The following is a 25423-nucleotide window of genomic DNA, read 5'->3' on the forward strand; positions in this document are numbered from 1 at the left end:
GCCACTGTCAAATTGAATGATTTTTTGCATACTTGGTTGACTCTTTTTTTCCCTAATTTGCTGATACAGTCAACTGTGCCAGTAAAGCAATTATGCAAAATTGTGTATAAAGGTTTAATGATACAAAACAGTGTTCATCACAAATCTAATTGTGATTCTTAACATCCTTCCATAAACTCTGTGGTTAATACGTGTTTTGTTTTAAAACCCGTATTTAGTTTAGTAGATAAGGGAACATTTCAATGTACACGTTACTGTTAACTTTGAAAGGAAGCAATAAATAAAAATAGTATTTGGAGGAGTGCAGATGATGATCTATGTGCTTTCAGGTAGTGATTATAAGGAGTCTGCTTTATTACATATCTCATCAGGTTACACCAGTACCTATTTTATGTTATGAATGATAACTATATGGTTGATTGTACATTGAGTCTAATACAACACAAAGATTAAATATGAAGATAGACATTGTAATGAAGCAAATAATGTGTCTCCATACTGAAACTCAAGAGGCAGTGGGTTTAAAGAGAATTGCAGGTACACTGTACTTAGGCTTGATATCTGGTTTCCACTTGGATAGCTGAACTGCTTCAGGAAAAGAGCAGTAAAGCAATACTTGGTATTGGTAATACTTTCACTGAAGCCAAAAATCCCATTGGCTTTTCTTAATCCAGAGTAGAGCATTTAGAAACATTCCAAAGCTGATATTTCTCCTTCATGTTTGCATTGTTACTTTCTGATTTCTGCACTACTGCTTTCCTTGGGAGCCCTGGCTGGGATTTAATCCTACCACAGAAAGTACTGGCGAGTCAGATATTATTATTAGGATTGACCTTTGGGAGAGTCTCATTTACATCAGGTCATTATGAACTGTGGGGAGAGACCTTCTGTCACAGTCACTAGAGACAAAGGACGTGCTGCTTCCATCAGGCAGGGTATGAGGAGAGAGGACAAAAAGTGGTTCTCCTTTCTGTCCCCATCTTGGTTAGCAGTTGTAGGCTCTGTGTCATCTTTGCATGAAGGAATTGCTACAGACTGTAAGGACAAGGAAGAAATAATAACCTGGCAGTAATTTCTGCTATGTCCCGAATCAGGGCCACACTTGAATGCTGAATTATGAAGGTGAGTTCTGTTCACTTGGTTCACTCCAGGTATTAAAATGTGTGAGCTGTGTTGTACTGAACAGAGCAGTCTGTGGCTTATACAAACAGCTTTAATTTACAGCTTTCTGGAAACAGAAGCCTGAAGCAGTCATGGAGGTTTCAGGAATGTTAATTGTTTGTGTACATGAATGAGCTTAGAAATGGTCGTTTTTGCAGTCTTCCCATAGCTCATCGAGGGTAACAGTGTCACTGCTGGAGAGGAGAAAAGAGAACGATTATTTTTTTTCTTCACAGTCTGCTAATATTTCCAGGGTTTGATATAATATGCCTTTAACAGACCATGAACTTCTCTCCTACTGAGTCACTGCATCCTGCCTACATTCAGTGTAGGCAGAGAACCATTATACTAATCCACTCTTCCATCATATCTCTAACAAACACACGTATTTTCTTCGAATATTTATTTTGATACAAGAGTGCAAGATTTTTACTTGGCAACACAAATAAGTAGGAGATTGTGACTTCTGAACTTTGTAACTTTAATTGTGGTAGTTCTGGTTTTCAACTATGATATGACTTGACAAATGTATGACAATCATATTTGGGAATGATTGTCATACATTTAAGGGAATAATCCTGCCACCTTATAGCGACCATAAAGTAATTAATTCACCTCTTCTGGTAGGATAGGTGTAAAAGGCAGATGCTGAAATTGGACTTTTGCTTTGTTTTTTAACAGGTACGGTTATATGCAAGGCCTGATGCAATCCGAAGAGGATCAGGGGACTATGCTCTAAATATTACAAGGAGACTCATTGAGTTTTATGAAGATTATTTTAAAGTGCCCTATTCCCTGCCAAAATTGGGTAAGATTTCCCAAAGAATGTGAAGTTAACCCAGAAATGAGGGATTAAGTCAGCTAAAGGAATGTAATGTATTAGATTTCAAGTTAAATGTTTGGGTTAATTTAGGAGGATCAGTAAATAAGAAATTTTTCCTTGTGGAGGAAGGGAAACCAAAATATGCTTTCTCCAACCTGGAAATGAAAGGAGCAGGAAGCAGTCAGTATTTACATTTGTTAGACAATGGGTAGAGAACCTGAGACCTTTCACTGATAAGTGGGCTCAGTTTTTCTTAGTTTTTTTGATGTTGTCAGTTTAGGTCCTTACTCCTCTGAGATAGCCACTGGAAGATGTTTGTTCTGTAATACTTGCACCTTGGTGCCTCAGCCTTAAATGGGGAACAGAAGTGAAAATATTTGTGGAAACTGGCAACCTGTAGCAGTGCAAGACTGTGGTCCTGTTTTTTTTCTTTTTTGATTTTATGGCTTATATGGCTTAATAATGATGATTAGTAGAGAAGCTTATTGTCTTGTTGTTTGTTGAAAAAAGTGCTGTGATTTTGTTTTACTGTGATCTTTTAAATGTAAACCCCATGAATTTATATTATTTTTAAAATATAGCTTCTTCTCATCCTCCCTTTCACCACAATCAGTTGGTCTCCTACTCGTTTAAATACTTTCCACAGTATTACGCCCTCCCTCCTTTGGAGCATGTTTGATAAAGATTCAGAAGAGCCTGTTGCTCAGCAGCAGGAAGAGAGCATGTATTTGATCAGAAGTATTAGAGTTAGAACCACAGGTGATCCTCCCAGGAAGTCGGGGTTTATTTCATTAAATCCCTTACCTGCTGAGTAGGTTTATTGGACTTACAGCTAATGGTGTAGGAGATAGATAATGTAATTGATATTTCTAGATGAGGGTATTGCATGAATATTTTTCTAAGTATGTTGTGGCATTTATTCCTTGGTGTCTTTTAATAACAGGTTACAGGCATAAGGCCTATTTAAGTATACACAAACTTTCTGTGTATACTTTCATTTATGTCTTCAAACATATTAATAAAGCTTTGTAAAGGAAGTACTAGGCTTACAGGGGGCATAAATTCAGAGGGAGAAAATATAATCAAGAACTTGTTGAATAGAAAAGATGAACATAGAATGGTTTTGGTTGGAAGGGATCTTAAAGGTCATCTAAATATCCAAACATCATTACTACAGGTAGTTTATTGGGAATGCCAGCTGGCACCAGTGCTAGTAATTGTATCTGCTTCAGAGTATCTTTCAGAACTGTAGCATATGGTCTTTAAAACCAACATGCTATATCCATTGTCATTGTGCTGTGGCATATCTTTTAAAAATATCTAATTGTAAGTGAATATATTTCAATTTGGATCTTTTTGGAACAGAACAGGAAGAATAGTCACAAGTAAAGTTGTATTTTTTCATCAAATATTTGCAGTAAAATTGTTAATAGGAAATATTATGTGAAGACTTGTAAAACTTGTAAAAAAAATATCAAAGTTTAGAAAGTTAGGGACCAGTAGTCTGATGGGTGAATAGAAGGACTAAAAATGTTAATAATGTAATCTGTCTATGATAGGGATTTTGCAGTAGTATTGAAGAATTTCCCAACTGAAAAGACAAAACAGCATTAACGACAGCAATGGAAAAAGCATGTGCATCAGGTAGATGTGTTGATACTAAAACTGCACCTGGGCTCTCCAAAAGCTTAGGACTCATCTGATTTACTGCTGTCAGCACTGCAAAGGATTGAGTACTTTATTATGGTTTTAAGAAAAACGAGCATGTTTTCTTCAGCAGGGCATTTCAGAAGTCTTTAATTTCACTTCTAAATGTGAAAGTGGGAGTGAAAAATGAGGAATGTACTTTGGAAAGCTTTTTAATGTCAACAGTTTTATGGAAAATGTTCTGTTTCAAACAGATTTAAAAAAAAAATGTTTCACGTACTTTTCAGTTCTAACAAGAAAAAACTTAACCAAATGGAATTATTTTTGTTGAAAGTGCAGTTTATATTTACAAAATAATTTTGTTGAAATACTGACCAGTTGACTATGGAGGTGCTGTACTGGCTATTGGGTGAGACCTTTTTGGTGTCGGTGCTGTCTGTGGGGCTGTCTGTGTTTTAGAGTTGGAACTACAGGTGATTCTCCCTGGACAAGGGACCTGCCACCCACAAAGCACTTTGTCATCTGTGTGGTCGTCCATTTGAGCTCTCTATATGGTAGGAGTATGAGGGCATTTAGGCTCTTTAGATGTATCAGGAAGATCTCTGTTCATTTTTTCTCTTCTGAGTCATTGGGGTCCATTTCCAAGGCATTTGAAACTAGTGCTCCTTACTTGAGTTTGTAATACATCAGCCCATGTTCTCTACAGGAACCAATTCCTCCTGTTGATCTTGACTACCTGGCTGGTGGTGACCAGGGTTTTTTGCTGTGCTTGCATGCAATCAGATGGCTGTGGCTAAGGTTTTTTATATCCTATATGATCTGTACTGCCTTCTGAATGCACTGGAAAAGTAGATTTGTTTTCCCATTGATATGAATTCTGGTAATGAATGTGAATTGGGAATTTCTCTGACTGGAATTCACAATTTCCGCAGTTAAAACTTCTACATACCATGTAGCTTTTTTTCTATTCTCCAGTTCATACTCTGAACTGGAAGGTGCTTGTGTAGGGTTTTAAACCAATAATTTTTATATGAATTTCATTTATGAAAAATAAATCGTGTCTTTTAAACAAAACATAGATTTTCCGAAGACTATAATACTATCATTGTAAACATTGGTTAAAGTGGCGCAGGCTAAACTATGGAATTTTATTTAATCTAAAAAGATATGCAGAAGGATTTTTATCATATTCTTATGACTAGTGAATACAAAATATTTCTGTATTTATGTGACATAGTTGTTTTTAATCCTGTTTGCATTACACGAAAAACTGCTTTGTATGCATAGAGCTTTTCCTTATGAGGGTCTTTCAACTGGAGAGGTCTTGAATTTTTCACCCTGAAGCCCTGACCAGTTAATGTTTTGAAGTGCACAGAGCTTAGAAATTTAAAAAGAAAAAAAAACCAAAACCAAACAAACAGAAAAACCACCTTAAAAGAGAGGTTTCAAAGGTCAGAGTCACACTATGGGGAATGAAAATGTAATCAAGCCCTCTTGCTATGTGGACAGCTGTGATTCTTTAGTTGTAAATGGTTTGAGGTGGAGGGGCTGACTGACTTTTCCAACCGAGACTCCACTTCATGAGGGGTCACACGAGCGTGGAGTAGAGAGACAGAATCCCCTTCCCCCCTCCCTCACCCTACTGGTCACACTGCTTTTGATACAGCCCAGGTTGGCTCCTGTCCAGCCTCTCCTCCACCAACACCCCTAAGTGAAATATATTTCCGACTTCTGAAAGTCTTTTTCTCTAGATTTGCTGTGTAGTAAACTTGGTAGTTCCATCTGATATATTTTATGTGGTTATTGTTTGGTGGGATTTTTTTCCTTTGCAGTTGTAGTTGAGGTACTAATTACCTACTTCATACAAAAATTTTATGGGTTTTTTTCATTATGCTGCATAAAACACTTTGATATTGTGAATGCAAGGTCTCAGAAAAGGATTTTCCAAGGGATTTACACAATCCAAGGGATTTGCACAATGGAAGGCTAGATTTGACCATTAACATTTGCTCATGCAGTATTTTTGGAAGAATCAGTTTTTAAAGTATGTCACTGAAGAATTTAAACTCTTTCTTATGAGATAGAAAATAACTCAGGCATTAGACTGAAGAAGTTTAGCAGGGGAATGTTTCCATTCTGATTTTTAAGAGAAACTCATGTACCTCTGTTCCATTCCCTCATGGTTGACAGTGAACATTTTGGTGAGAGAGAACTGCTGCTGCCTCATGCAGTGTGAGTCATTGCAGGCCAGAGAAAATGTGTTGAGATGTTGTTGTTATCTTAACCAGCTGACTTGCTGGGAGCGATAGTGATTAACTGTTCCTTTTGCTTTAAGTGCTTAAGTACTATTAGCTTGACTCTTGGACATGCTCCTGACCTGTTCATTGCAATGTTGCCTTCTGCCCTACTTGATCTTCCATCATCTTCATCAGTACTTCTTGTGCTACTGCTTTCTTCCCCTTTGTTTGTCCTTCCTTCTGTCTCTGCTGCTCTTTGTAGGGTGAACCTCTATGTTGTTGCCTGCATTCTCTGCTAAAGTTATGCTAAATGTTTCACAATTCTACCCTCATGCTTTCTCTCTAGCAAGGCAAGGCTTCCTGCCGCCTGACCAGCTCTGAACTGGAATTATTGTACAACACCAAGCATGATAGCTTGTTTTTTCTTCTCTGTCTATAAAATTAAAGCATTAATTAGTATAGCAGGCACTAAAAATTTGATTCATGTGCCCAAACAGAGTTAACTGGTACTGTTAAATGCCATGGGGTATCGTGAGAACTCTTAGCTAATGTCCTGCTGGCTTTCAGATGAAATTCTATTGGGCCATGACTGGCCCATATCTGACAGTTTAACATGGATTTATTACCTTTTAATAGCTTTGAAAATCTCATTTAGGGCTATCACCCATGTTTAGGCATCACAGTTGAAGCCTGCTATTTTCTTCGACCAACTACTTGAAGAAAGCATAATGCTTCTGCCCATGGAGGACTAGTTGTTGATACAGATCATTCCTACTCAGAGAAACTGTGTCACTTAGTCCCTTTGGGGTGTGGTTTTGGCATGTGAGGGCTTTTTTTTTTTTTTTTTTTCCCCTTTTTTAAAATTTCTCAGCTGTGAGCACTTCAAAACAGAAACTGGTCAGGGCACCAGGGTGAAAAATTTCAGCTCCAGCCATAGGGAAAAGCAATGTGTTTTCTCAGAACAATGCACTGATTTAGAAGAGGAACTGTGAATTACTAAACTGAAACAAACCACATAGGAAATCAATCCATAGTATAATGTTAACAAAGAAGGGAAAAAATAGTCATCACTTACAACTTACTATATTGCTCTAAGCTATTTCAAATGATAAACTAATTATTTCCATTAGTGAGTTTAAAATGGCTCACAATGGGCATTTGAACAGGTTTGGAAGTTTGTTAAGGGGTACCTGATCTCTCTGTTGCATTAGCGTAGCAAGTGTGATACTGTTTGCAGGAGATGGGAAAAGTTACATATAGGAATAAAGTAGCCTTATATAGAATAAAGATGAATGTCCTGGTGGAAATAATCCTGTTCTGAATGGAATGTTTTCATTATGTTGTGGTTTCCCTTCCCTCTTAACTGTGACACGAATAGAAGCCATACCTCTCAGATAAGGAAGGTGTCCAGGAGTATTATTGCCAGTACCAATTCAGTCATCCCAGAGTAAAAAGAAGGTGACCCAGTCTGACAGTGTCCCCACTGGCTACTTTGCTAAATCAGCTTGGCTTTTAAATGAGTAATCAAAAAAAAAAAAAAAAAAAAGAAAAAAAGAAAAAAACAACACCTGAGAGTGATGCTATTATGAGAGGGTAATAGCATGTGGGATTGTGGGAGATTCCCTGGAAATGTCAGGGCTGTTTTTGAGCCAGGAGACTCCTTCATCTGAATGTAAATAGATTTTTCCCAAGCTACTCTTCAGTATGTGTAATTTGAACAGTTAGTACCAGTGTAGAAGTGGGTGCACTGAATTTCAGTAGTGTCTATTCTTAGTTCTCTACCTTGTGAAAAATACAGATGCCTTCAGAAAATGATACATTTTATGGTGAGTTAGGAGAAATTTTGGCTGAGAAGGTACCTGTAAAGGTATCTCTTTTGGCTACACAGAGAGGAGACTAATCTGGATAGTTTAAATTTGATCTCTGATTTTTAGATTGATAAAAGATGAAGTGAATACTTCTGTAGGATTTATGAAATGGAGTGAGATCTTGGACGCACAGAAACCCCATAGAAATTATGGGAATCACCAGAAAACTGTTTGAACTTCCACCTGGTATGAGATGGTTAAACGCCTAAAAAGCACATGAATCCAAAATGCTTTTTACAAAGCTGTGACTGGAGTAGTTTTCATTATAGTTCCTTTCACTTGCCTGAGCAGAGCTCTCATACCTGATTGACCATGTCCAGCTTTTGAACTAATTTTATTTTTAAGAGAGGCTACAGAACAATTTTAATAACCTGTTGGAGAGTCAAGAGGGTTCATCGGAGACTGACCAGCAGCTGAGATCTTTTATACCAGTAACTGTAGCTTTAGTTTAAAGGACTGTGTCTAGGAATAGCTTAGGTCTTTGGTCCACAATGAACTTCATGTTTGTATAGGCATCATGAATGGTAGTTTTTATTATAGGACAGGGTCTATATGTCATTAGGATACTGTGAGAGTTACTTTCTGTGCATGGTGTGACACTATATGAAAGTTACCATGCAAAGCTCAGAGCTACGTGGCAGGAAAACAAATACAAAAGCGTCTGGATAAAAGATAAATTATATCATTGAGGATACTGTGGTAGATTTAGATGGTGCTCAAGAAAAGGGATGTGTGAATCCTTGGGCAGTGTTCAGGAAGATTGGATTTCAGTAGAATCTGCTAAACCATGATTTTTTTCTTTTGAAAATTGTACCTATAGCATTTAGTTTGAATGAAGTAGGTAATGCTGTTGATCTACATCAATTAGAGTACCAAGGACAAAGTAATGGCCTTTTCTCTCAGAATTGAGGTAGAAACCTGACACCATCTATATCTAAAATAAGACAGAATTGTTACACAATCTACTCAAGTATGTTGTCCTGGGGTGGAAAAGGAAATGGCTGTTGTTGACTTACTGAAACGTGTAGTCCCCCAATGTAGTCTTATATACTGGGCATTATTTAAAAAGCACCTTCAAGAGAACTGTATATTTACAAACAGAGCTAATGGAGTAATATGTAATGGACTAATGTGTTCATAATGACGGTATTTGAGTAAATATGAAAGTTTACAGCTGACTTGCTCATGTGTAATTTTGATTCATAGTCATATGACAAACTTGAAATAATTTCAAGTTCCATTTATTAAGGTTCCAGTTTTCATTTAACCTTGCAGTTTCAAATGGAAGGAGTGTGAACAAGGATAGTATGGTGACTCCTGTTTTTTCTGTCTTAGCATTTAGCATGTGAAGTAGAGGATGTCCTGAAGAGTGAAACTCAGCACAATCAAAGTGTTGTGCTGGTGAGAAAAAAAAAAAAGGCAGATTATAGGACTGTCCACATCAAACACTGACACAGTTCACTCAGACTTTTTGTTTAACATGTGCAGTTTGAGTACAGGTCAATTCTATTATTTTTAAGAATTTTAGTGTGAATTGATTGAGACAGGTAGTTTTACATACTTCAGTAGCAACAGCAGCAATAACCTCCACTAGTATTTTCTTCTCATTCAGGATTGTGGTTTTTGGCCTCCCACATTTGATTTGAAAAGTGAAGACAGCTCAGTGTCTGGCTGGACTCAGAAACAAGTTGGAATGAGTCTAAGAGGAAATAAAAATCAATACAATGGAATCTGTTTTGCCATTCCTGTCTGAAAATGTGTTCTGTACCAGTTTTAGCCCTAGTGTTTTGCTTGCTGAACCCTATGGTTACTGTATTGGATCTCCAGCTCTGGAAGAGGTAATGTTATGACAATGTTCAGAGTCTTTTTTCAGAAGTCTGTTCAGAGTTGTGTTTCAGAAGCACAATTTTATTTAGCCTGAAAGTTGTACTATAGCCTATTTCCTTGGTCAAGACAGGCAAGAAAGCCTTAAAAGATATTTGTCCTGCATCTCTCCCTCACAGGAGGCACTTAGAGCTGTTGGGGTTTGCATAACTCCTTGCCTTCCTTCCTTTAGGGGGTAAGCCTGCTGTTTGAGGAGTTAGAAAACTGATTTAGGATGTTTAATTTCAGAGCTAATCTGTACCTTCTGTCACTTATTCAAAGTCTCTGAATGGCTGAGATGAAAACTTCCATGCAGAAAGACTAAAAGAAGATTTTAACAATACTTGCGTTGTGTTGTTCCTTTTGCATAGGTAGCAGTTTTTTTCACAGCAATTTCAAAAGTCCTGCCATCAGTTTCAGGCTGGCTATTAGGACCTTTAGGAGTGTGTGAATTTATTTATTTTTCACATCAGTATCATTGCTAAAAGTGAGTGAGAAGAAGAACAATCGGTTTTGATTTTTTGTTTTCTTTTTTTTTCCCCTGCAGCACTGAAGAAATGTTCCTGTTAACTCTCCATGTTTTCAGTTTTAGGATTGTGCTTCTTTGGGGTAGTTCGTTGCGCTCTGCAGATGGTATTGTGACAAAGTTCACTTTCCATTAGATGCTGATTTGAGGGCAGCAAATATATTACATTGAGAAACAGAAATTTCACTAGGCAAAACTGATGATAAAGCACTTTGCCCACTGCCTCACTGAAACTGATTTGTATTTGGCTTTGCTTATTTTCTTTTGTTTGTTTTGAAATAAGAATCGATGTATTCTAAAATGTTATCCATTCAGACATAATGTAATGCCAACATCATGAAAACTCTGTCCCTACTAAGAGCATTCTTCTTCACTATGAACCTTGTGCCATAAAGAAAATAGATGAGGGAAGTACACACACACGCAGACAGAGTAACTCAAAATAATATAATTAATGTTCTTCCTAGTAAATCTAAAAGGTATGCATTACTGATGCAGTGAGAATTGGAAAAAGTTACCACTTACTCCAAATATCCTGAGTATTAGATGCAGCTAAAAATCTTTATGTAGATGTTTGAAAATGAGCTTTCACATCTTATTTATGAACTGTAAAAAAACCCTATAGATACAGATGTAAAGAAGATACATTTTCATGTATCAGCACAGAGCACACAAAGTTTCTTTCAAGAGATTATTACAGTGTCTTGTAAAGATAGTAACACATTAAAGTGGGACTTAAGTAGGCCAGAGATTTCTGTTCATACAAAAGATGTAAGAAAGTGTATAGCTACTGAGCTGAATAAACCTATTGCTGCTGGCTAGATTCTGCTGGCTTAGTTATAAACCTTCCACCTGTACTAGCTAGTTTCTGTAAGCTACTGAAATTCAAAGGGATCTATGTGCTCACCTTTTATTGCTTTTGCTAAGGATATTGTAACTGAAAAATATCCTAACACAATGAATTATGCTACATTTGCAGTTCCATGCCTGGAGCAACTTCATTTTTACATTATGGAAACCCATGATTTTCAGTGTAACAATGAAAATATCAAGATGGCTGAACAACTTTAAATTAAACAAGCGAATTACCATTGTGCATTTTCCCCTTGCCCCACCTTGCTTCCTGGGTGCTAGCAAGCTTCTTAAAATGGTATATGGACATTGAAAGAATCACTAAATTAAAATTTGGTGGAGATCTTTGGTAGGTACTGCTAAACTTGCTTTCTCTGTTCTCTCTTGTTGTATGTGAATTCTCCTTTTCTTCTAATTTATTTAATTGCCATCTGCTTATGTATTTAAACCATAACATTTCCAGATTCAGGATCAGCTCTGTGAAGACTGTGATTTCTGTCGCTCTCTCTGATTCTTATCAGTAACACTTCTAACAAAGCTGTCCTTGTGAAGATGCATATTTGTCATAGTGATAGCACACTTCAGGAAGTGTATTAAGCTAAAACAACTCCCACTGTTCAACTAAAAAATATGTTCCTTGTCATATGCTACTGCTTACCGAAATTAAACTTGGGCAACATTGTAGTCTAGAAAAATCCAGTTGCTTTTTCTTCTTGGAGTGTTTAGCACTGCTACACGTTGTTCTGCTTTCGTAAGTACTGGCCAGTTTAATCCTGAAGTGGGTGGGAGTGGGAGGGAAGGGACAAGTGCACGAAAGAACTTAGGTGTGTACTTTGGAAACTCTTGTTGGACGTTTCTGCAGCTATTGCTGTCTCTCTGGGAGGCTTAGATAAATCTTTAGAAACTTTTTCCAAATAGTGCTTGAGTTTGTGTCTTTGTAATTGATCCTGAGCTCTGCAACAAGAGGGAACTTACCCGTGGAACGGATCATGCCAAGAGAGGTCCTGATATGTTTTTTATTTAGCAGGGGCTTTAGTCTGTCACCACTGCTGTGACACTAGGTTTCCTTTTGAAGTCATGTTGTAAAAGCACAGGTAATTTGACAGAACTTAATGCGTGGCTCTTTATGATGTGACTCCCAAACACAAACAGAGGTCAGTGGTTGAATTCCTCATAAGAAATTATGTGAGATGTTTCCACACCACAGTTCTGTTGTCGTATTTAGATGCTCAGCTGAAAGCCAAAGAGTGAGGGCAGGCAGATGTTTTGCTGGTCAGGTGTGTATAAAATGTTCAGAGAAAGAGATATAATTTATCTAATGATATAATTTATATCTAATAATATAATTTATATAATAATATAAATTCTATCTGTGAGATAGAATTTGAGTATGCATTGAGACAGGCAGCTGGAACTTGCATTCTTTCATGGTTAAGTATTGATGATTTATGTGAGGGACATACAGGTGACTGCAATATTTCCTGCTTTAAAGTTGGTCTGAGAGGTGTTCTTCCTAGGGTGCTAATTCTCAGGTGTGGAAATATATAAAGCTTCACAAAACTGTCAGCCCTAACTTAGATACATAGAAAAAAGCATTATATGTCTTTTCACTAGTAATGTAAAAATTGATTCCGAGGCATCTTTTCTCCATATTCTTGAAGTGTTTTAAGCTTTGCTTCCTCTTTTAAGGTAATCACAGAGAACTGAATTTTACTGGCTGTTTATTTGGCTGTTACTCAGTATCAAACAGATGCATTAGAAATGCAGTTTTATGCCTCATGCTCTATCTCCAGGATTTTCTGTAGAAACCTACAGCAGTTTCCAAGTGATTAAAAGGGTCTCTGAATTGTACGAGTTATGATTGATAACGCAATGATCTTATGTAACTCTTAATAAAACCTGCCAAAGAAAGAATGTTGACAAGTGATACTGAAGGATATTTGAAATTGCTCTAAGTCATTCAGAGTAATAGTGAACAGACAGCTTTTTGTAATGCTTATATTGTATTTGGGGGCAGCTGGATGGAAGTCCAGCCCAGAAAAATTCACTGTTTTATCTTTGTCAGTCTATTACTTGAAAAAAAAAAAAAAAATAACTTGCTCTTTGCAATCAAAATACAACTGCTGTGTGACAGCTTTGATGTGGAGTATAAAATGGTCAAATCTGAGTACACAGCTGAAGGATAATTTAATGTTTCAATAGTGAAGTGCAAAAAAAATAACATTACAAGTGAGTAAAATGTAATTTTAAACATTAAAAACAAATCTTCCTACAAGTAGTTCTAACCTCTTGAAATTTTACATATACTTGTCTTTGGATGTTCCTTTAATATTAATCTGTCTTTCCAACCATACATCCTGGCTGTACTTTACAATGGTAGGCCTATAAAGACTGTGAGAACACATCTGTAGATAAAATTTCAGTCAGCAAATTCCAGACTTTTATGGAGACTCTCCCAAACTATAGTTCCTACCTTTCTGCTGTCATATGTAAGAGGTGTAAGTCTGATCATGGAACCAAGGAGTGTGCACATGGGATAAGGAATCTGGGAACATCTTACAAGCATGTGATGATTTTGGAAATGTGGATAATGAGAAGATTGGACATGCTGGTTTTTGTTGGCGTAGAGTTAATTTTCTTTTGGTGGCTGATGTGGGGCTGTGTTTTGGATTTGTGCTGAACACAGGGTTCAGAACACAGAGATGTTTGTGTGATTGCTGGGCAGGGCTTACACCGGGCCAAGGCCTTTGCTGCTTTTCATGCTGCCACACTGGTGAGGGAGCTGGGGATGCCTCAGGGGCTGGGAGGAGACACAGCCAGAACACATCACCCAAACTGGGCAAAGGGGCATTCCAGACCATCTGACATCGTGCTCAGTGTATCAATTGGGGAAAGCAGGAGGAAGGGGGTGATGTGTGGAGTGAGGGTGTTTGTCATCCCAGGTCCTGATGGGGCTGTCCTGGAGATGGCTGAACACCTCCCTGCCCATGGGAAGTGATGAGTTCATTCCTTGTTGTGCTTTGCTTGTGTGCACAGCTCCTGCTTTCCCTATTAAAGTGTCTTTATCTCAACATGCAAGTTTTCCAGCTTTCATTTTTCTGATTCTCTCCCTGATATCACTGGTGGGGGAGTGAGCTACTCTGTGGTGCTTGGCTGCTGCTTGGGCTTGACATTGTGGCAGTTTTCAGGCTTTTGTCTTGTGGGTTCCATGGAGAAGATGGGTCCTGTTCACTGGTTGTGAACTAGTTGTCCCTCATTTCAGAAGTCTCCTGACCTTTTTTCAGTTGCCTCCTCCACTTAGAAATCATCACTGCAGTTCTTTTTCATCAGAGTCAAGAAGGATCAGGCAAGCAGACTGTCCTAGATGCAGTTTTATAAGACATTAACTTCAGTGGTGTAAAGTAGTTTTCTTCCCTTTGATTTTTTGGGGGTTATTTTTAACCAGCTCCTTCCAGAGAACTGTTTTTCAGGCTGGTCCCACAGTTCAGCTGCAGTGCTGAGAAGCTGCTGCTGGCTGGTCTATGCAGAACTTCTTGAGTCAGGTCTGCTGCCAGTATGCATGAATCTGTAACCCTGGAAGATTATAGTCACAGATGGTACAGCAGCATAAAGCTAAGTGTAATTCCAAAGTAGCTTGTAACATTCTAGTGTATGTTGTGTGTGTTATCAAAATCAGGGACCTCAGCATCAGAAAGCCCCTGATTTCAACATAAAGCAACATAAAGGTGGCAGAGTCAACCCACCTAGAGAAAAAGAACTGTCTTATACTCTACCACTAGCAGCTTATTTCCGTTATTCAAGTGGTCTATAAGTAAAAGTTGACAGACAGAGAAGCTGTAAAATTGTTTCCCTTCAATATTCACATTTAGGAGTGGGGCTCCTATAGAGAGGTAATAAGACTAGAGATAATATAAATGTCTTTCTTCATATCAAAACTTTTGACTTGACAAGCAAGCTGTTTTATATTTTGGAAGGTAATTCCATGCAGAACTAGTCTTTTGACAGTATATTCTTTGATCTGTGAGACTGGTGAGCTTCACTGAAACTCATTTTAAAACTCCCAGCTGGGATTTTGCCTTCCCTGCACATCCAGGATCAAGGCATTTTGACCTAGGGATTATGAGCAAGTCGAGGTGGCACAGTGTTATTCCATCTTTGTGTGAAGATGGAAAATTCTGATTGGTTCATGGTATTAAAACGCAGAACCACTCAGGTATATTTAAAAGCTTTTTTGAATGTCTTTATCCATTTATCACCACCTGCAAGGGATAATGCCTTTCTTCAAGTTGCTAAAGCCTCATTTGTTATGCAGATCTGTATAGAACTGGATTTAGAAAAACACTCACATGCAGATGGGGTCTCTTCAGTAAGACATCTTTCCTTTATCCTAATATTCTAGCAACTTGTTCTTCCTAAACTAAGCATGCTATTGAAAGATGTGTTGTAGAAAGGTAGTAAATTTCCATTTGTTGGTGTTGTTCTCTCAATACATGTTTATGATTTTTTTTTCAGTAGCTCTGTGTCTCATGCTCTGATGGAGAAATTGTATGAGTGCATTAATCTCATATACAGTTCCTTCTTTTCCAATGACTGACACTTTTCTAGAGGTGTGTGTGAAATACCTCAGTAAAGGAAAGGCATCTTCATCCTCTCACAAATCTCTTAGAGGGGACACATTCTCAAAAGCATAGACCATGTTGCATTTCTTTCAGCATGAATAAGTTGCATTTTTGGTATAATCCATATTAGAATCTTCATTGGTGCAACTTTTTTTCTTTCTTGTCTTAGAAGATTTAGTGAAAAATGGAAGAGCAGATGCACACATTGGATTTTATAATAAAGAAATATTAGAACTTTTGGCTTACACTTTTCTTTTTGCTGATCACTGAGTTTTACTTCAAAATCTAATAATAATATTTTCTCATTTCTGCTGTCTTGGGGAGGATTGACTGTGTAGACTGAGTGCTGAGTGTCATTATTATAGTGCTAATTGCCTTTGTTACCCTTTTCTGGTCTTTCTGTGTGTGCCATTTTTGATGGCAGTGGCCTTTGAGTCAAACTGTTTTCTTATTTGTACCTCACATGCCTCTGTGGTGTACTGTGTTTTCCAGACTCAGTTAGCAAGAAGCTGAAGCTGAATCCTGTACCTGATTGCTTAAAACTACCCTCTGAGATTTACTTCAGGTTTAAAAATTACATGTAATGAAATGTGATGGATTTTAGCAGCATAGTAAGATTTGTGTTCTTGAAAAAGATTTTTTTCTGTATCAGTTAAAATAGAGATGAAAAAGGATTTTTTCCCTTCTTTACTTATGTCACCTGAAGTCACATGTTGGGATTATGGATTTACTTGGACTTCATTTGGAAAGTTTGGTTTGTGAGGTGGACTGGACAGTTGAATCTGTGCTTACTAGCTTCTCTACACTGCTGTGTTAACTTCTGCATCCCTGCCAACATGTTTGTGAATGCAGTACAGTTGTAGTACTTAACAGCATATAAATAACTTTTTGTTTACCTTCTCTGCTCTTGACATTATTTTTATGTCCACTGGAGCTGTTCTAACATTGAACTCATCTCTCCTTCTTTAAACTCTATTATAGCAATCTTTGCTTGACATCTTCCTTTCATGTTTTTATACATTGTGATAAGCACTGAGATGGGGAATCCCAGGTGCAGTTAGACTAGAAATTCAGTATATGGTTGGAGAGCTGCCAGGAGCTGGGATGAGTTGCAGATTTAAGAATCAATATGAACTGCCTGACTGCCTGACTCTGGGCTACTAACTGGTTGTCCTTGCTACTCAGTGTGCATACTTAAGTTATTTTCTAAATGGGATGGCACCAAAATATATATTTTAAGAAGATGGTTTCAGACATAAAGATAATGTTCTGTATGCTTGCTCTTAAAAGGTGATACCTCACTTAGGCCTTGAGTTTATCATAAATCTGATTTAGAATGTTTTTAGTTGACAGTTTATTCAATTGGATCAAACTTTATTGTCTTCTTTTATGCTTCTTTTAGATGTTGATGTAATTAACAAAAGTTGATTTCTTTTCCTTTCTTGTTTCTGCCCAAAGCAAAAATATAGTACAATTTTAGAAGATGAGATTGGGGAGTTTTTGTAGGCTGTATTTATGTAGACAAAAAACTTTTTAAAATAGGAGTTTTGAATATGCAGTTAAGGTATAGTGTACAATCAGTATGGGCTTGTGCTTAAGTTTCCCATTACTGCATATAAAGACTAAGTAAAACATACTGAGATCAGAGTAGTTTAAATTTTTTTTGTACTCATCACTTGATTAATGTATGATACTACTAATAGCACATTTGTGTATTGTTGGCTGCCTCAGCTAGGCTGTAATCCCATCAGCTATCATCAATCAAACATGGCTAGGCATGACCAGAGTTTGTATAGAGGCTGTCTCGTTGGGAATACAGTCTTTTAATTCAGTTGATGTTCTGCTTCTGACCAAGTCAATTCTTCTTTTGCAGTAGGATGAAATAAACCCAAAGAAATCCTTCACTGCATCAATGCCTTAAAACAGTTTCCCATTTGGTGCAGTATACATATGGATAGTTACATTTGGTGAAATTTCTCCATAGTGTAAATTGTGTTTCTGTGACAATGATTCTCCCACAGCTAAAACCCCGTTGAACCAAAACCACTTCTGAATAATAAGTGAAGTGATTAAGTCACTATTGAAGTGCTATAAAATCTGTCATCACTCATTATCCACTAAATTCTATAGTTCAGATAAGATATAATTTGTATCCTTACTTTTTCTTCAATGAAATATTATTGTTAGATGCCCGTAATTTCTGTATGTTGTCTCTTGAATATATATAGCATAGAGTATGAAATGGAAGTCTTGTGTCGTACTATAAATGTCAGAATAAATTACATGCTGTATATATTTTCATATGGTGATGCGTAAGGACAGAAGAATATTTATGTGACCAGAAATATTTGGCATTATAAAGTACAATGGCTGTGAGATTGCAGATTTTATAAGGGCTTGAAAATTAGATTTATAAAAAGATTAACAGTGTTGCTAAAGGGATTTTCTGGAATAGGCAACATTAGAGTGTAGAGTGATATCCAAACATGTTAAAAACATTCCCACTGAATAATAATTGGAATTATTAAAAAAATTATTGTATTTTGTGGTTAAAAATAATGCTACTGATTTTTGTTTTTCACATAGCAGTAAACATTTTTGGAAGAAAGGTGGTTTTAAAATGTATGCAGTGTTTTAGGCCTGTTAACTGGCATGCCCTCAATGGACATAGAAAATAGCTTTTTTTTCAGTAAGAACATAATAGAAGAAGAAGAGTTGTGCAGCCCTATAGATTCAAATGAATAATTTCTCAATGGAGATTTCAATCCAGGAGCTATTGAACAAGTCATTTTTGAATTTAAGTGCATGATTATTTTTTGCTGACTCAAACCTAATGTAATTAAGTACCTCATTCCCCTGAACTTTTCAATACATAACGGGGGGATGCTAACAGGTGATTTGTATCTGTAGTGGTATTAAACGTGAGAATGTTTGGTAGTTAACAGATGTCAATATCAATGTGCTTACAGAATAAATGTTTAAGATTCATATAATAAAATATAAATGAAGAAAAAGCTGAACTAGATGCAATGCATATTTTTTACTTGCTAGAGACTTTACTTTTGAACAAACATGTAAACTGACCTTTTCAGCATTGACTGTGCTGAGGTTTATAATTCATAAGAATGGAAAAAACCTCAGGTGGTAAGTAATGGTTTGCAATTGGCTAAAATAAGCTTTCATGGCAACAATATGACCAGTACTTAGAACAAATTTTCAAGCACCTTTTTCCTGATACCTGGTTGCAGGTTGCATTTTTCAAATTCCTTCAATAGGAAAGAAGAATTTTGTGGAATATTTCAGTTAATGGAAGGTGCTTCAGACAAAGTCTGCTTTCATTTAGGTTTGATGGAATTTTTGCTATGGATTTTCAGTCCTAGATTTTCAGTTTTAAGTAATCCTTTCCTCTCAAATTTGTAGCTGATTTCCTGCATTGTGTGCATGACAAGTAAACTACAAATTATATTAAAGTGCATGTACAATTCATGAAAAGGTGTTCTTCTAATTGATATATCATACTGTTAGATTTCCAGGAGTACTAACATTTGTGCTGGCACATGGTAGAACTGCTTGGGGTCACCTTTTCACCCATCATCTGCCTGAGGAATCTCTGGCTCATTTGGGCAACACTTCAGTGTAGTATAGCTCCATACAGCACTCTGCATTAGGATTTTCCCATCCTGGAAATACAAATATCAGTAGCAAGAGTAACAGAGCAGTAAGCCTTTCCAATGCCACTCGGGTTTCCTTGAAATTACTGCCTTAAGGACCAAATGTTAGGTTACTCAAATGTAAATTCAAATTAAAGAAAAATCAGTTTTCTTTCCAGAAGTACTCTTCACTTGTGCTTTTGAATCCGTGGTCTCCTTTGTGTCTACAAAACTGGGAAGTTTTCCTTGTTGGGTCCTCTCAGATTTTATTTTGGAATGTAATTATACTATACATTGACAGCTGCCAGAAAAGTCTGGATTATGAAGCACCTCTGCCTGTTACGGCTTGTTCACACTTTTTCCACTCATGGGCCATTAAAATGGTTATTAAATATTGCTGTCAATCAGCCTATTGAAATGACTCAAGTAAAAATAAGCTGCTAGGAAGGATTCTCCTGGACCCTGGGATCTTCTAAGGAGATAAACATTCAGTTTTTAAAAGATACATGAAGGGAGAAGACACTTTACATCTAATAATTAATACCTACCCCTCCCAGTATCTTGTGTATTAATATGAGGGAATACCTCATGAAAGAGTGCCCAGAATCACTTATTCAAAATGCAAAAGCAATGGACAGAAGTCAGCATTTCTCTAAACCAGATTTATAATCATTGTGTGGTTCTTTTTTTGACCCTATTATAAGAGTCATATTTTTCTTGTGATTGGTTTGTTTAATTTTGCTTTCTGCCAACAAGCTAATATTTTATTAGCTTTCAGAGGTTTTTCTGTAGTTTTCATAAGTTGCTTGGGCAGCTAAAAATTTCTTTTTGCCTTTGCAAATGAGGCTGAATAGAGTCACCAGTTTTCAGTGTCTCTGGGATCATGTTAAAAGTAGCTGGAGAGGTTTGGGGCAGATTGTTACTGTTGCTAAAAAGTTGTTAATCGGATAAGAATTGCTCTACCTCTGTTTTTGTTTCTTTCTTTGAGATCTTTTGTCAAGCTCATGTTGACAAGACAGTAGTGAAAAAGGTTGTTGAGAAGAACAGGCTGTATTCCCTTGAAGAACTAGTATAGGGAGCCCTGTACACTGGCATCTTAAGATGCTATAACCCAAGTAAATTATGTAAAAAGAGACAGAATCATTTGCATTGACTTTTTAACTGGCTGACAAAGCAAATTGTCTTTTCTATCATGTTGTGGACAATTTACATTATTTGTTAAATGATTTCTAAAATAGAATAAAAGCATCTGGAGAAAATAACCACAGAGAAAAGCCCAAGGGATAATCTTCAGATACAGCAAAATAATTGGAGCCTCAGCTATACAGGTTGTTTGAAGCATAATTCCATGCCCAGAGGAGCCAAGGGGAGAAACCTGGAATGGTTTCCACAGATATTGATTCAAAGCTTTGAGCTGGCAGAATCAGGAAGCCAATTTCTTGCCCCTCATTTCTTGTCCCTCTTCTGGATGTAAAGAGCTATATTGTGCTTTTATCAAGCAATTTCATAAACTCAGAATTTCTTCACAAGCTCTAATCCATCTCTTAATTCTAGGCTTTGGACCAAAGTATGTTCCCTGACCTTTCTTGCTTTTCTTTATGGCTAGAAAGAATCTTTATTGCAAGGAAACACTACCTAAATCTCTAGAAAGAAGCTGTCTCTTTTTTCCTCCTGTGTCAAAACCATAAGGCAAGATTCTCAAGACAGCAGAGTCTCTGTGCAGTAGCAGAATGAATATATGTGTTTTCCTGAGAGTAGATACACACTCTGGTGGGATGCTCTGGTGGATGGTCTTCCTAAACCAGTGATGTTGTTGATGTGAAGGAGGTTTGTTGCACCTTTTTGTTTTAGACAGGCTTGCAGCATTGCAAAAGTGAGGTGCCTGGTGGCTACTGAGAGAGGAACTGATATTTTGCTTTCAGTGTTAAAGACAGAATTTGAAACATGGGGAGATCATGTGGCACACGGCAGAAGCTTCTTCAAATTTCACTGAATTTCTGTTCACTAAAAATCTACTCCAGATTTAAGTTTATGGATTAGTAGCTGTGAATTTGTATTCCCTTCTGGACTGGAGAAGAAGCTTGCAGATTTCTGCATGGCCTAAAGTAAATGCATAGAAATCTGTCTGCAGCATAGAGCTTTTGCGGATCATGTGCCCCAGTCAAGTTTTTGAGTTGCATACAGGCAAGACTCTACTCACTGCTTCAAGGCAAGGAGCTGAACTTCACACCTGGTTTCTGTAGGAGATTGGCAGCAAGGCTTCCCTTGGTTTCAGATACATAGGCATCGCTACTTTTTCTTTCATGGCATCACTACTTTTTCTTCCACGGCATCACCTGCATGTTCTGGCTACAGGCTGATCTGAGGAAATGGGGACAAGAATGGCACTACAAAGCATGATTCTTGGTAGCATTTTGTGTTTCTTGAACTGTGGGAGATGAAGCCCATGACATGTGTACATCACTGCTGTTGTTGCTCAGTTATCCCACTCATTGGTGAATCAGCATTTCTAGAAGGAAACTCTTTGGTCAAATGTTGTGTTATCTGGGGAAGTGCTGAGTGAGTAAGTTCTTCCTCCTAGCTAACACTTCATTCTGAGCACCAAGGAGTGTATTTCCTTCAGTGTAGTGTCCTTTTGGAGGACAGCAAAGAAAATAATTTATAAAAAGGCAAAAGTAGAGTTTACTTTGGCTATTGATATTTCACTTCTGTGGTGCTTGTATGAGCATCCCAAGCTCTCTCTCAGGGATGAAGGGACTTATTTTTTCTCCATCTCTATTGTGGGAAATGTCAAGTGATAGAAACATATTTAAGTCATATTTCTGTCTGCTTTCCATGTATTCTTCATAGCATACATGTGGTATATGTGTGCTGGTTGTTTTGTGAATCAGACTTTTCAGAATCAAAGCTGTTACTTTTTGTATTGTACTTTAAAAGAAACATACAGAACTGTTCTTTTGGTGTCAGGCTTCTGAAAGGGCTAAAAATGTCTTCAGTTAACTCTGGCTTGGCACACAAGTGATAATGGCATCCAACAACTAAGTGACCAAGAAAGAAGCACAGGCAAACAGAAATAGTTACATATCTCTGAGTGCCACTAGTTGCTTTTTTCTTTCCCCAGTCTGACATTTCTTCTAAAATGCTGTTGGACAACAGCCCCAGACAGATAACTTGTACACTTACTATAAATATTTTCACAGTAGTAAAAATGTCTTGTGGTGGGACCACGTTGAAGAGGAGAAAATGCAGCGTTTGTTAGAGCCAAGTTAAGAGAGTGCATCATGTAGCTGGGGACACAGCCTGGAAAAGGACCTCCCGAGTTGTTGCACCCAGTCCTACTTCTGTGTTTGACAACCAGCTATATCAGCAACTCATCAGACTTCAGTTTAAATATGTCTAGAGTCTTCTGATTCCAATACTCATACCAGAAAATGTTCTGGATTCAGAATTTCTTGAAAGAATTGCATATCATGAAGTCTGAATTCTGGTTGTGGTGGCCAAATGCTTCATTTTACACTACTTTTCCGAAGAAAATGAAAGCATTGATTTTAAAGCCTGCCATATAGAACATTAAATATAAAGTTTTTTGTTTCTTCCATGGTAAATGTGTCCTGACCTGGTAAAAGAAGGAGTGACCTGTCTTTTAACAAATAGCTGTGTCCTTCTTGGACTTGATAGATTTCATTGGTCTATAAAGAGTATGCAGTAAAGAAAATGTGCAAGTAGGAAAGACTGAATCTAGATCTTATGTGTAGTTCATTGCTTTGAAAGAAAACATTTTGACTTTCTGTCATACCTTATGCCTGGAGCAGAGAGGAGAAACAAATCAGAGAAAAAGGGCTCATTGTAATCTAGGGAAGGTCTGACAATTTGGGCACGACCCTGTTTCCTCTTAGGACCCCTAGCTACTTCACAAAAGATGAAGAATGGAAAATCTGGATGTCCTGGGTTTGGCGCTTTTGTCAGATGCTGCTACTGAGGTCCAGAAGTAACAGTAACTGGATCGTTTATGTTGTTTCTGTTTTGTGGGATACTATCATATGGCTATTATTTCTCTTTTTCAAGTTGTCACTTCTACATATTTCCTAAATCCATTCAGTTTCTTTCCATTTCATGTATTGATAAGGGGCCATGTCTGGCTTTACTCAGACAATTCTTTCCCAGATCCGGGTCTTAGAAAATCCCCACTGTGCCTGGGGAGGCAGATTAATTTGTAAAACCTGGTGTTTCCAGTTCTCATCAAGGCCAAAACCTTGCAGGGCTTGTGAAAAGAGTCAGATGAATAAAAGTATTAATTTACAGTAGATTATCTGAGACTTTTTGAGATATGTAAACCCTCTTGCTCTAGCACATAGTACACCTGCTGATTGACAGAGATGGAAGGGCAGGAGAGAGAGAGGCTAACAAATGAGAAAAAGGATCAGGTTGTGCTGTAGGCTTTTTACAGCTCTTCGTTTGCAGTGGTGCTACTTACTAAAGCATTTGGGTTAATTAAGATGCAAAGGTTACATGGTTACTGGAGGGGATGAGAGATTGTATTTTCTAATTCTGGGTGCAAAGTCACTTTAAGTTATTTTTTAGGCTATCTATGTTCCCTTCCAGACAGGATTGAGATCAGTTCATCTCAAAATTATTGTCATCCCAAAGGCACTTGTTACCAACATAGTAGCTCTCAGTAAAAAGACTATGTTGCTTTTTGTGTGTGTCACACATGTGCTCTGTGTACCTCTCTATAAAATAAGAGACTAATGTGTTTCAATCAGTGTCAGGCTATGAATATGCAATGTTTAGTCTTCAGTGGAATGAGTCTCATGCCTTGTAGAAAATAACTTGTTGAAAGTTCACTTGTTGTCAGTCCAGGCACTGTTTGGGTGTCACCTCTCACATTAGCACTACCAAGGCAGAATATGCCAGTAAGATAGGTGAAAATATTAAATTTCTTTCAGCCTGGATTGATGCATACAAATAAGAGTTTTTCTGGCAGAAGGTGTGGAAGTGAAAGAGACTGAAAAGTGAAGAATTAGAATTACAGATCTGGGTCATAGGAGGAAAAATGTCTTGTTATTTGGACTCCTTTTTGGTCAGGAGTAGGTGAAGGAGATATGGTGAAAATAACAGTTCTTAGTTGGCAAAACTACGGGTTTACTAATTAAATAATAGAGTGTGGTAGAAACTTCTAAAGCTGGTTGAAGTTCAAAGTTCTTCCTTCTCTCCAAATTATCATACTTTTCTTTTTAACTGCAGGCTGCTGTTTGTGTTTAGGACACGAGTATGTTTGCTTCACTTTAACTCAATTTAGGGCTGATTTAAAAATAACTAGTTCACTTTAATATGCTTCCTGTTGCTTGTAATGCTCTTTAAAAATGGAATGTTGGAGTACTATATTAACTAAATATCCTGCTTCTAAATTCAAGGGCATAAAAAGAAGCTACTTCTCCCCTTCAGTGGCATTGAATAGTTTTTAATTCATTGATTTGGAGAAGTGTCCTCCAGTGATAATGAGGGAAAGTCTAGCACACGTGGTTGCTAATGTGTGTTAAGTGAATGTCTGCACACCAGAGCATACAGAGTCATTCTGTGTGATTTCTGTGACATAAATACAAGAGTAAGTGTAATATAATAGAAATATGGATGTGTAAGAGAGCGAGACAGAGAAAGACAGATCTGCAGTGTTGGAAGAGAGGCGGAACTTGTATTGTGGAATGCCCTAGGGACCTGATTGTATCAGTTTACATTTCCTAAGCCTGTTTTGCAGAGAAAACAACTATTTTCTATTTTTTTAAACTGTAAATGGAAGTCTTTTTTCTTTGGCTTATGGATTAGCATTGTTGACAAAGTACTCATGAGTTGCCTCCAGGTTGTTGCTGTAAGTTGAAAGCCACTGGCAGTTTTGTTTGTTAGAGGATGAAACTGTTTAGGAGAAAAGAAAGAAGAAAGGAAGGGATAGAGGGAAAAAGATAGGGTTTCCTAGGGGGTTGTTTTAAAATGCTATCTCCTTGCTTTGCACCTGCTGAGAAATTAGAATTTAAGCTCGCCTGGATTCCCTATGGCTACTTGCTGTCAGTGCCTGTTTTGGCAACCTCTGAGCAAAAAGCATGAAACAGCTTTGAGTTTCTTTCTTCTCCCCTCCTTCCCATCTGTTGCTTCACTCTGGATCACGAGGTGTGCCAGCTTCCT

The 25423-nt window shown here is 37.4% G+C and overlaps 1 protein-coding gene across 1 annotated transcript in view; it reads left to right on the top strand.

Annotated features, from left to right (window-relative positions):
* The window catches only part of TRHDE (thyrotropin releasing hormone degrading enzyme), a 209891-nt gene that overhangs the window by 37394 nt on the left and 147074 nt on the right, over positions 1 to 25423 (top strand). The window contains exon 3 of the mRNA XM_059472905.1: positions 1843 to 1969. Within this exon, the coding sequence (XP_059328888.1) occupies positions 1843 to 1969 (127 nt within the window). The remainder of the gene's footprint in view (positions 1 to 1842; positions 1970 to 25423) is intronic.

The sequence above is a fragment of the Ammospiza nelsoni genome, chromosome 5, assembly GCF_027579445.1.
Source record: "Ammospiza nelsoni isolate bAmmNel1 chromosome 5, bAmmNel1.pri, whole genome shotgun sequence".
In the NCBI taxonomy this organism is placed as follows: Eukaryota; Metazoa; Chordata; class Aves; order Passeriformes; family Passerellidae; genus Ammospiza; species Ammospiza nelsoni.